Source organism: Furipterus horrens, unplaced genomic scaffold (assembly GCF_987537825.1).
Source record: "Furipterus horrens unplaced genomic scaffold, mFurHor1.1.pri manual_scaffold_9, whole genome shotgun sequence".
In the NCBI taxonomy this organism is placed as follows: domain Eukaryota; kingdom Metazoa; phylum Chordata; class Mammalia; order Chiroptera; family Furipteridae; genus Furipterus; species Furipterus horrens.
In genome coordinates this window covers 91,161,623-91,173,185 of record NW_028327179.1, presented here as the reverse complement: position 1 = coordinate 91,173,185, position 11,563 = coordinate 91,161,623, and the positions used below count along the sequence as shown (strand labels likewise).

Below are 11,563 nucleotides of genomic sequence, written 5' to 3'. Positions count from 1 at the left end.
GTGATGAGTAGCAAATGGATTTATTGGTTAAATTAGCAGCTATGGAGCTATATATGTCAGTAATACTGAGAACAGTAGAAAATAAATGGATAATTCACCAGAAACTGGCTTCTAGATTTTAATTTTAATGACCTTAAACAACATAATTTAGTACCAAATGTTTAAACACCCAATATAATTGCTAAACTGTGAAATCGGCATTATTTATGTCTGATTAGCTATACAAAACTTGTCGATTTTTCGAAGGCAGTAGAAATCCCAAAGAATAAGGGAGAGACCACTAATTAAAGGTCATGTTTACTAATCTAGCACCATAATTCCAGTCTCAGGACCTCCCGAGTGACTGGAAGGAGGAAAGGAAGAGGTGAGGATGTTGGAAAAGGCAGGATAGTTCTTAACTTGTGGCCCCATGTGCGCTCGAAGACAGCGCAGGGTGGAGCCGAGGCTGAGACTGGAGAGGAAGACGCGAGCTTTTAGTTCGGACGGAACAGGAGGCGGCCCTGGAGGAGAGCAGAGGCAGGATTTCCTGGGGGCAGGGCTGCAGCGCACCTCACGAACTAGGGGGTTTCTTCTTGACATCCAAGTCCTTTTTAATTTCTTCAAGTTTTTTAGCCAGATTTGGTATCTTGAAAGAGAAAAGAGATTATTATAATTTTGCATCTAATTAATATTCATTCACTTCTCTTCCTCCAAATACAAATGGTTATCGCACGAGTTTTTATCTTTCTATGAAAGAGACCTGGTGGCTGTAGCCTCCTAACTGTGGCGGAAGGATCTTGGACGTTACAAGTTAAGAGAGAAGACGCTCCCTCCCTGAAAGCCAGACCCTGCTTTTGACTTTCACATACCCACTCGGCCCCCCAATCCAGTGCCAAGTTAAAGTTGTGCAGAAAAACAATAAATGTGTACAAATGGATAAAGCCCTGGCCGAGACGATCACATGACTCACGTGAAGGTTGGCAGAGTGAATTCCCTTTGTCACACTACAAGCTCCACTACAAATCAAAAGTTAACATCATGTTTCCCTTCCTTTTCTCTTTAAAACAAGCATTATCTTTCCAGAATCTCCGATCATGGGCAGTCTGCCACCTGGTTTTCAACTTTCTCATCCACCATCTATAAAGTGAGGCCAACAGAGTGCCCTCGGCCCCCTGGAATGTGCTGCCCTAGGGAGATCCACCTCCAAAGAACCCAGACGTCTCTACTCCTGGGAATGGGGCCGGGAGAGACTATCCAACTCATCTTTAAATTCTCACCTGTCACATAACAGGCCACAGAACTGTAAGAAGTGAACCTAATATGACTCTGGGCTAACAAACACGCTCAGCATCACCATGAGGCCGCTTAAATGATGGGATTTTGCCCTCCTGTGCTAATGCGGACAGATGCTTCTGTGACTTCAGAAAATATACAATCTTTAGGCCTTTTCCCTCAGATCTATGGACCCCATCTATGCTGGAGAGCAAACCTTATTTCAACAAAGACAAGTCACTACAAGTCAATTACATGGGATCATGGATGAAGTAAATATGGTCACTTACGTCATAATTCTGAGCCAGATACATTCCAACCAGGTTGCCAAAAGTAAATCCAAGCTGAAAGAATAGAACAGGAAGAGTTATACATGGGATACTGAGCTCAGTGCCACCTGATGCCAAACCAAACTATATAGACAATATTCTCCTAAGGAGCTAAGCATAGTTTGAAGACCCCAGGGTCCAGTCTAGGAGTGAACAGTGCACAGTGTGAAATTCACATCATGCTTCTGTAAAATAAACTTTAAGCTTACTAAGCTTTAAACACCAAAAGCATAATTTAAATTGGTTTGTTAGTAAATTAATCAATATAAAAGAGGCTATAGTCTATAATCATAGACTACTTTCTAATCATTTGATTAATCAGACATATACTGTGAAATAGTATTTTTATCAAAGGGGTGGGCACTAAGAAGCAGAAGATTGGCCCTGGCTGGATAGCTAAGTTGGTTTGAGTGCGTCCTGATACACCAAAGTTGTGGGTTCGATCCCCGGTCAGGGCATATACAAAGATCAACCAATGAATACGTAAATAAAAACAAAGATATGTTTCTCTTTCTCTCTCCCTCTCTACCCATCTTCCTCTCACTCTCTCTCTCTCAAATGAATTTTTTTAAAGATTTTTTTCACTCCTATGAGTTGAAACTAGGTAGACAGATTTTTCCAGAACAGAAGTATTAAATTTGCTTAAAAGGGAAGAGAAAAACCAACTGAGAATGTTAGCTCTGACACCAAACAAAAAGTACATGAGGTTGAAATAAATTTAATTTTATTTACTTTTAGAGAGAAGGGAAGGGAGGGAGAAAGAGAGGGAGAGAAACATCAGTGTGTGGTTGCCTCTCACATGCCCCCAACTAGGGACTTGGCCCGCAACCCAGGCATGTGCCCTAACTGGGAATCGAACTGGTTAACCTTTGGTTTGCAGGCCAGCACTCAATCCACTGAGCCACACCAGCCAGGGCTGAAAATTAAAAATAAATAAATAAACTACAGTTTGGGTTCTACCATTATCTAACTGTACCTGTAGGCAAGAAACTTAACATCTTCAGAGCTTTGCTGATTTAAAGTTCCTCATTTATAAAAAACATTAAACTAATAATGTTCCTTCCAGCTCCAACATTCTAGGATTCCTGATTATTACCTTGATATCTCAAAATAAATACGGTATATCTAATGTGGCTTCACTTTGGCAACTTTATCAGACATCAGGATGCATAAAAATATAGCAGTTACTTAAAAACACAAAATAAAACAAAAACTATGGGCCTCTAGACAAGTCATATCCAATCCCAGTTTCAGAATACTTCCAGGTCTACCAATGGCACTCTGTAAAAGTAAATACGCAACATAAGAAGATAAATGTTGCACACTAAGAGAAATGTTGGGAAAAAAATGCATGAAGTCCAAAAAGCATTCACATGTTCATGGGATGCTCCACAGGCAAGTTTAGACAGAAAAAAAAAATAAAAAATCTAAAAAAGTAAAATTTTAATCTGAAAAATGATAACTCATTAGTCTGAGAAGTTAGCCTGCAGCCAGATGATAGAAGGTCTTGAATGAGTCTGAACCCTCTCCACAGGCCAAGAATGCCTAAAACTTCCACCCGAATGGCTAGATGCAATCCCCATGGTCCCCTCCACATCACATGAGCTGCACTCCCTGCCAAGTTTTCCCCGCAGAGAAGGTGGCAAGCAAATATGAATATATTGAGGTTTTTTTCTTAAAATAAACGAAGATCAAAGAAACAGAATGGAGGGCCCAGGAATAAGCCTTTACATTTACGGTCAAGCAATTTCCCACAAGTGTGTTAAGACATTCAATGGTTGTTTGTTTCTTTCTTTTTTCTTTTAGAGAGAGAGAGAAAGAGAGAAAGAAAAGGGAGAGAAACATCAATGTGAGAAACATCAATGAGTTGCCTTCCACACCTGCTCCAACCCAGGCATGTGCCATGGCTGGGAACTGAAGGATGACTTCTCATTTCGTTCTGCGGGACAACCCCCAACCAACTCAGCCACACCGGCCAGGGCGAGACATTTAATGATTTCCAAAAATGGGGCTGAGACAACAGGGTATCCACAGACAAAAGAATGAAGCTGGACCCTACTTCACATCATAAACAAAACTTAACTAAAAGACCAAAATACAAGAGTTAAAATTATAAATCTTTCAGGATAAAACATTTAGGTAAATCTTCATGACCGTGGGGTAGGCAACAGTTTCTTAGATATGCCACCAAAGACACATGTGACAAAAAAATTGATAAATTGAACTTCATCAAAATTAGGTATGTTTGTATTTCAAAGAATAGCATCAAGTAAAAACACAACCCACAAAATAGTATAATATATCTGTAAATCATATATCTGATAAGAGACTTTTATACAGAATATATAAGAAATTCTAATGCCTGAATGATAAAAAGAAAAATTACCTAATTTAAAAATGAAAGGATTTGAATAGACATTTCTCCTAAGAAGATATATAAATCAATGGCCAACAAGCACATGAAAAGATGCTCAAATTATTAGTCATGAAGGAAATGCGAATCAAAGCCACAGCGAGAGGCCACAACACATGCACCAGGGTGACTTTAACGGAAAAGATGAGCAAGTGTAGAAACTGGAGGCTTCCTACGTCGCTGGTGGGAATGTAAGATGGCGCAGCCGCTGTGGAAAACCGCCCAGCAATTCAGGGAGTTACCATGTGATCCTGTGATTCCACTTTAGAGCATACACGCAAGAGAACTGAAACATGCATGCACACAAAAACTTGTACACGAATGTTCACAGGAAGTCTATTCATAACAGCCAAAAGGTGGAAACAACCTAAATGTCTATCTACTGATGGATGGATTAACAGGAGGTGGTATATCCATACAATGTAATATTCATCAGCCATAAAACAGATTGAAGTACTGATTCATACTACGATATATATGAACCTTGAAAAAATTATGCTAATGGAAAGGCAGTCAGAAAAGACCACATACCACATGATTCCACTTAAAGGAAATGCCCAGAGCAGTCCAATCTGCAGGCACACAAAATAAATGAGCAATTGTCCAGGGCGGAGGTGGAGAGAGGAGTGAGAAACGCATGCTAATGGGCATGTGGTTTCTTTCAGAGGCGATGAAATGCTCGATATAAAATTAAGACAGTGATAATGGTTGCACAACTCTATAGACTCTTAAAAATCATTGATTCAAAGAATATAGGAAAGGGCGAAGCCGAAGAACTTGTATGCACAACCCATGGACATGAACTAAGGGGGGTGGGATTGCTGCAGGGAAGGGAGGTACTAGGCAGAGGGAAGCAAAGGAGAAAAAAGAATTGGAACTATTGTAACAACATAATCAATAAAATATACCCCCCCAAAAAACACTTATTCTACACTTTGAATGGGTGAGTTATAAGATGTACATTACATCTCAAAACTATTAAAAAATCAGTTAGATTTGGTAAAATGTCAGCTACGTGGGATAAAACCGAGGAAATCAAGGACAACTTCAAGGTTTCTAGGTGGAATACACGTTTTCAAAGACTGGAGTGTCAGAGTGGAAAAACGAGGAGCAACGCAGACACAGGGCCGGCTCTGTGCACGGGAGCTCCAAGGAAAGGCTGCCAGTCCCTACTGGCAGCGAGTTAAGTCACAACGCTGTTAACACCGAGAAAAGCACGAAGTCAAAGAGAGCGCCAACTCCAAAGCAATCTGCCTTCCGATCATTTGCTGCTCAAACCGTCCCCCCCGTCAAAATGTTGTTCTGTGTCTAAATCAGCAAATAAAGCTACGGTTTTTGATTTGCGATGGCTCCTGGCAATGACCCAGAGTGAACAGTGCCTCACAGATCTGAAAGTGACTCATCAAATTGCATTTTCAAAAAGTACACACCCAAACCAAGTTATGACAGACTCTGAACCATCTTATATTTCTGGACAACAGCTTAGGAAACCTAAAAATATCTCGTTTTATTTAGCCAATGTAGCTACAACTAGCATTTAAAAGAATACCTAAAAATATTTTATGGTCTCAGGTGGGAAAAGCTACACACTGACAAGAAAACCAAAAGTACACATTATCAAACAATAAAGATAAATTGATCATTTTATTTCTCAGTTTTAGTCTCAGGCAGAGCTGTCTGAAGACCTCTCCATTCCAAGGAGGCAGGAAGAAAACCACCCTTTTTGTGCCTTAGTCTTTAGCCACCTAAGACATCAGTGCGGAGAACATCAGCGGATCTGTTTAAGAACTACTTCAAGTGATGAAACCCGAGTTCCGTAAATTAAAACAGAAAGCCGCTGAGGACAGGGCCTACTGTATATCCCTTCTGCTACCACCACAGGAAAGCACATTTTTAAGATGTAAGCTAGAGGGGAGGGAAATAAGATGTAAGCTAAGTATTCTATTTAATACTTTTCCTTAGAGAATGAAGACAGAACATAAAAGCTGTTAATTCTTTAGTGAGCTCGTGAATTAAATAGGGACATTCATTAAAAAGTTAGCCAGTAATGCTCTAGAAAGAGGCGCATCAGGTAGAACCTGTTTGCCTGTTCTCAAAGAAGCTGATTCAAATATTCAATCAAGTATCTTATGAATATCTGAGAGTAATCATCAGCCAAAAAAGGAATACCTAATTAAATAAATGAAATCACAAGGTATGTGGCTTCTTCCCATGGCGTGTATGATCTATTCCAGCAAGACAAGACTGAAATATGTGAAGGTGCAGTGAACGAAACACAGCAGGTCACCACTTGATGGTCTGAGTGGGCCACACAGTTTAAGTGCTTTGTGTTAAAAGCTAATGGAAGTCGTATTAACATATTCAAGGAGAAAGTCATATGATCACCAGGTGGGGAAAGAGCACGGTAGAGCCAGCAGTCAAAAACTATTAGAAATGGAAGAGAATTCCCTTAACCTGTTAGAAAATACCAGAAACACAAACATCACTGAAGCTGAGAAGCATTTCCACTACAGGGAACAACAAAAGTAGGCTATCTGCTCTCGTTACTTCTACTGGAAGTGCTAGCTTGAGGAGTGGGAGGGGATAAAAACGGAAAAAACACAAAACTGTCATTTTAGCCTTCACTGGAGATACGACTGCCTTCACAGTACTGCCTTTCCTGATTCACTTCCAAGTGAACCTACAGACAAGATAGCTACGGAGAGGGAACACGGCTCAATACAAAATCAATACAACAAACTTTCATCATTTCCATGCATCAGCAACAACTCGGAAATGTTATTTTGAAAAGTATGCCTCTCACAACAAAACTCAAAAATACATAGACATAAATAAAACAAACTAGGGGTAAGACTAGTACTTAGAAGATTTAAAAAATGATGAAAGACATGTACGACCTAAATAAATAGAGAAATGGATTGGAACAGTGTACAGATTTCAGGAATTTAAAGTCATCAGAGAGGCTTGTGAAAAAAGATGGGAGCTGGGCCATCAGGAGTATCTGGGAAGGCAAAAAGGAAGGTAAAGGTAAAAAAATCACGTGGGAAGGTATGAAGACAAGAAGGTCCATAGGCTGGTACGCACTGGTTAAGTTTGGCCTAGCCAGTCTAAAAGAGGATGGACATTGTCCGGCAGTAGGAAAGGAAAACAGGGCCAGATGGTTACGATCTGATGTGCAAGGATACAGGGACGGTTCCTGGGCATGTGACCAGGCCATTCATTCTGGACAATCACTCCAGCAGCTGCAAGAGAGGACAGAACCAAGGGCACCAAAGGCAGCACACGCAGAACGAGGGGCAACAGCCTTGCTCTGCTCTGTGACTGATCAGACCATATCCGAAGTGGCACGTTTTAAGAATTCAGAACTAGACTATTCAGAGGAGGGTAACCAGCATGAACCTGAATCAGAAAGAACGGGAGGAAGGAAACAAGAGATGTTTAGCCTAAAGACAAGACTGATGGATGGGGTGGGTGAGGGACAGTGAGAGGCACCAAACATGTAAAGGGCTGTCATGTAGATTAGAATTGCTCTTTACCATCAAGGAGTAGAACTAAGTAAGGAGATGCTGACCTACGATGAAAACAGTTACCTGTGGGAGTAGTGAACCTGCTGTCACTGGAGGTGACCAACTGTAAACTGGATGCCCTCTTCGTAGTGGAGTCGGAAGCATCAGCATGTTAGCTGGACTGGAGAACGTAAAATAACTCTTCCAGCTCCAAACCTACACTTCCACACCAGGTAGGCTAATGCAGCTGGGCCAAAGGTGGCGTCAAAAAGACCTGCTCTACGAACTTGGCAGTAGGAAGGAACGTAAAGGCAGAACTTTCCATGATATGAGTAATGAAGACTTGATGGCTTAAAACAACAGCTACATTTACTCAATGCTTACTTAGGTGCATTCTAATTCTCTTACATAAATTAATTCAAGCTCTTCACAACCTTACATAGCAGGTCCAATTACTGCCGAGTTTATACTGGGGAAACTAGGCACGGATAAATTAAGTAACTGGCCCAAGGTTACACAGCCCAAGACACAGGTCCATTCAGCCCTTGGAGGGGCCAGTACCAGAGCCAGTCACCTTGACTCTTGCAGATTCTTCCATAAAAATAAATCCATGTGCGTTATAATGTGAAAGAATGTTGGAAAGTACTGAGATGCAGGATCCAAAGGGCAAAGAAGAAGGGACTGAAGAGGAGGTTGTTAGGAGCACCAAGTGCTACCACTTCGGAAGGTAAAGAAAGCAACACGTGACCCAGAACAGTACCCCGGCGGTGTACACAAAGCCCCCAGAGGCATCCACCCTACCAGGCTTCCCTTCCAAAGCTTCTAGTTTTAGTTTCCTTACAACTGTAGCCAAGTTATTGGGTTGGCCAAAAAGTCCGTTGAGTTTTCTCCATAAAATAAGACACATTTTTCATTTTCATCAATAACTTTACTGACTTGGATATTTTGACTATGTCGGCTGTCTCCCACTAGTGGCTTCTAGTGGGAAGAGGCCAGAGGTGCTGCTAAACATCTTCCAATGCATGAGAGAGACCCACAACAAAGAATTATTTGGCCAAAACATCAATAGTACCAAGAAACTTCACAAACCACTTTTAACATGTTCCATCAGTCACAGCACCTTCTCCATACACTGCACAAATCTTTTATTGCATTTCAGCAGTGTTTTTACATTTCCGGAAATAATAAAGCATCATATGCCAAAAATGTGTATATTCTTTCATCTTCAATATTAAAATGGCTGTACAAAAATTCACCAATTTTGGTAAGTTTTTTTAAAATGCACGCTGATAATGACAGCTGTCACAATACACTCTAACAAAACTGTTCTGAATGAAGTTAAAGACAACTAAGTGCCATTATAGCCATCGTATAGAAAAAAAACTAAATGAACTTTTGGTCAAATAGTTCTTTGCTGTGCGGCTGTCTCATGCACTGGAAGATATTTAGCAGCATCCTGGCCTCTACTCACTAGAAGCCAATAGTGGGAGATAGCCAACATACTCAAAATATGCAAATCATTAACGTTACTGGTGAAAATGAAAAATGTGTCTTTTATTTTATGGGAAAAACTAAGTGGACTTTTCAGGCAACCCAATACACTGCAACTAAGGAGGCTCCTGGAGCAACAAGGAGAGGAAAGAAGCGGCAGGACCACAGGAACACGTTCTCCAGCCTGGGATGATGGGCCAATATTCTAATCCAAGGAGGAATGAATAATTTATAAGCATTCCAATCCCGTGCAGTGCGTTTTAAATAGTGTCCCAGAAAGGACAACTGTAGGAAACATCTTGGAGCGTCCCAAAGTGTGTGATGCCAGTGCCCGTGTTTAACTTGTGACTCTTCTGTCGCTGCCAAAACCTTCCCCTTCACCTCCACTTCTGAGGATGAACTAACCCCCGTTTCTGAGAAGCAGCGAAATCACAATTACTGACACCTTGTCGATGAGTCCGTGTTACGTGGCGCCGTTTTAAGAAATTGAATGTATGGACTCATTTTAATCCTCACAACAAAACCATGAGATAGATTTCCTTTTCAGATGTGGAAACTGAAGCGCAGAGAATTTAAGTCAGCCTCCCAAGTTCCCGCGGCTGAAAAGTGATGGAGCCAGGGTTGAAACCCAGGAGTCTGACCTCATACACAATGGGCCATGCATGGTGGCCGGTCACAGGGTAAAAGCTAGACTCCGGAGACCTCAGTGAGCTTCCACTGCAACCCCACTGTTTCACAACTGAAATGGCTAGAAGCAGGCAGACTTGCCCAAGTCCCCAGAGTTGGTGGGTCACTGGACAGCGGCAGAATCCAGGTGAAAAGTAATTCTAGCCACTTCTTTTCAACAACAGGTGCAGCGAGGAGGTGGGAGAACAGAGGGCCCCAGTTACTGCTGGGCTAGGAACGCAACGAACGGCTTCAGCAACTGTCCCCAAGTGCGGGGGATTCTGAGTTCTCCAATCAGCCGCATCCATATTGACACACGGCAGCAGGGCACTCCAAAACCACAGAAACTCACTCTGCAGAAGCACGTATAAAGTTAAGTATAATTGAATCGACGTCCTCCCACTTTGTCAATGAGCTGCAGCTGGAGTCTGACACTCACCTGTACACTTTGGGGCAAACATACTGTTTTTAAACTGTTTCCTACAACTCAGTGACAGTAATTACTTCTGTTACTCCTAAATTAATACCGAGTTAGGACACTGGAGAAACTTCCAGAGAAGAGCAGCAGCCCTCTTAATTGGGTGATTTATGTTCAAGGATACCTCCCCTATTGGCCTACAGAATTAAAAATCAATTACCATCTCAAAAAGGACAGAAGCGGAGACCTTCGCCCATTGTCCTTCATAAGATTATAAAGGGTCTTAAGTCTGAGAGGGAGGGACTGTTATTTTTTATTGTTAAAATAATTATTTTTTAAAAAGGAAGAATATATGAAAGGGTGAAGCGGGAGAGCTTGTATGTACGACCCATGGGCATGGACTTGGGGGCGGATTGCTGGGCGGAGGGGAGCAAAGGGGAAAAAATTGGAACTATTGTAACAATCAATAAAATATACTTAAAAAAAAAAAAAAAAAAGGACAGAAGCGGCATTTTATCCTAACCTAACACTTGAGAAAGCATCTCATCCCCAGAGCATCAGATTTCCATTAACCACCTGAAATATATTACAATACCTGCCTCTTACTAGACATTGAAAGGATCAAGTTTTGAAAGCACAAGAATTTGGAAGAAAGACTCTTTCTTGGAAATCTGATTGGCAAGGCCTCCTGAAACCTTCACCAAGAAATCTGAAATAGAGCTTTGCCAGAAAACCCGTTTTTAGCTGAAATAAAGAGCCCCGAGAAATACTGTTTAATCACGGCAACAATCATTTCCCCCTCAAATGAGCATTTTGGAAGAACCACTTGCAGACCAGGGTCTGACTCGGCCAGCAGCCGGCCGTCCTCAAAGCCTGGAAGCTGGAACAGCTCTGTGTTTCCGCGCCTCGTGAGGCGGCTTACTGTTGTAATTTAGTTTATTCCTGGCCCTCCTGCATCCTCAGAAACGCCAACCAGCAGGGGCCCGAGTCCGGACGGGCTCCGTGTCCGCGTCGGGGCGAGAACAGAAGGGACGGGCACGAAGACTGAAGGACCCAAAAGCTTTATCATGAGGATGACACAGGCACGCAGGGTAAATACAACAGCTCTCAAAGTGCGTGCTCTGACACATCAAACTTTCAGGGACTCGAATGGCTGCAGAAAAACACTGGCAGGGGGTCTGAGCGAGGCAAACAAAACCTCGCAGCCCAGCCCGAGAGGCGACGAGCAGACACGGGAGCTGGGGGTCCGCGGGACCCACGCCCAGGCTCCCGGACACAGGCCGACTCGGCCGGGCCCGGAGCCCCCGAGGGCCCTGACCCAAGCCCCCGGCCCCGCTTCTCGACTGCTCCACTCACCAGGAATTGGAGCATGATGTCAGCGAAGGAGCGAAGGGTGGTAGCAGCTCGGTGGGCCGTTCCTGTCCTGCCTCCCCCGGTGCCAGGGGCGGAACCCGCCGTCGGCTTCCGGGTCACCTCGGGCCCCGCCCTC

General features: G+C 42.7%; 1 protein-coding gene across 1 annotated transcript; it reads right to left on the bottom strand.

The window, feature by feature from the left end:
• Positions 1-281: 281 nt before the first annotated feature.
• Positions 282-11,563, bottom strand: STMP1 (short transmembrane mitochondrial protein 1). The gene is made up of 3 exons (XM_090287554.1): positions 11,431-11,563; positions 1,542-1,595; positions 282-625 (listed from the first exon to the last, which is right to left on the bottom strand). The coding sequence occupies exons 1-3, from the start codon at positions 11,443-11,445 to the stop codon at positions 551-553; spliced, it is 144 nt and encodes a 47-aa protein (XP_090143680.1). The 5' UTR covers positions 11,446-11,563; the 3' UTR covers positions 282-550.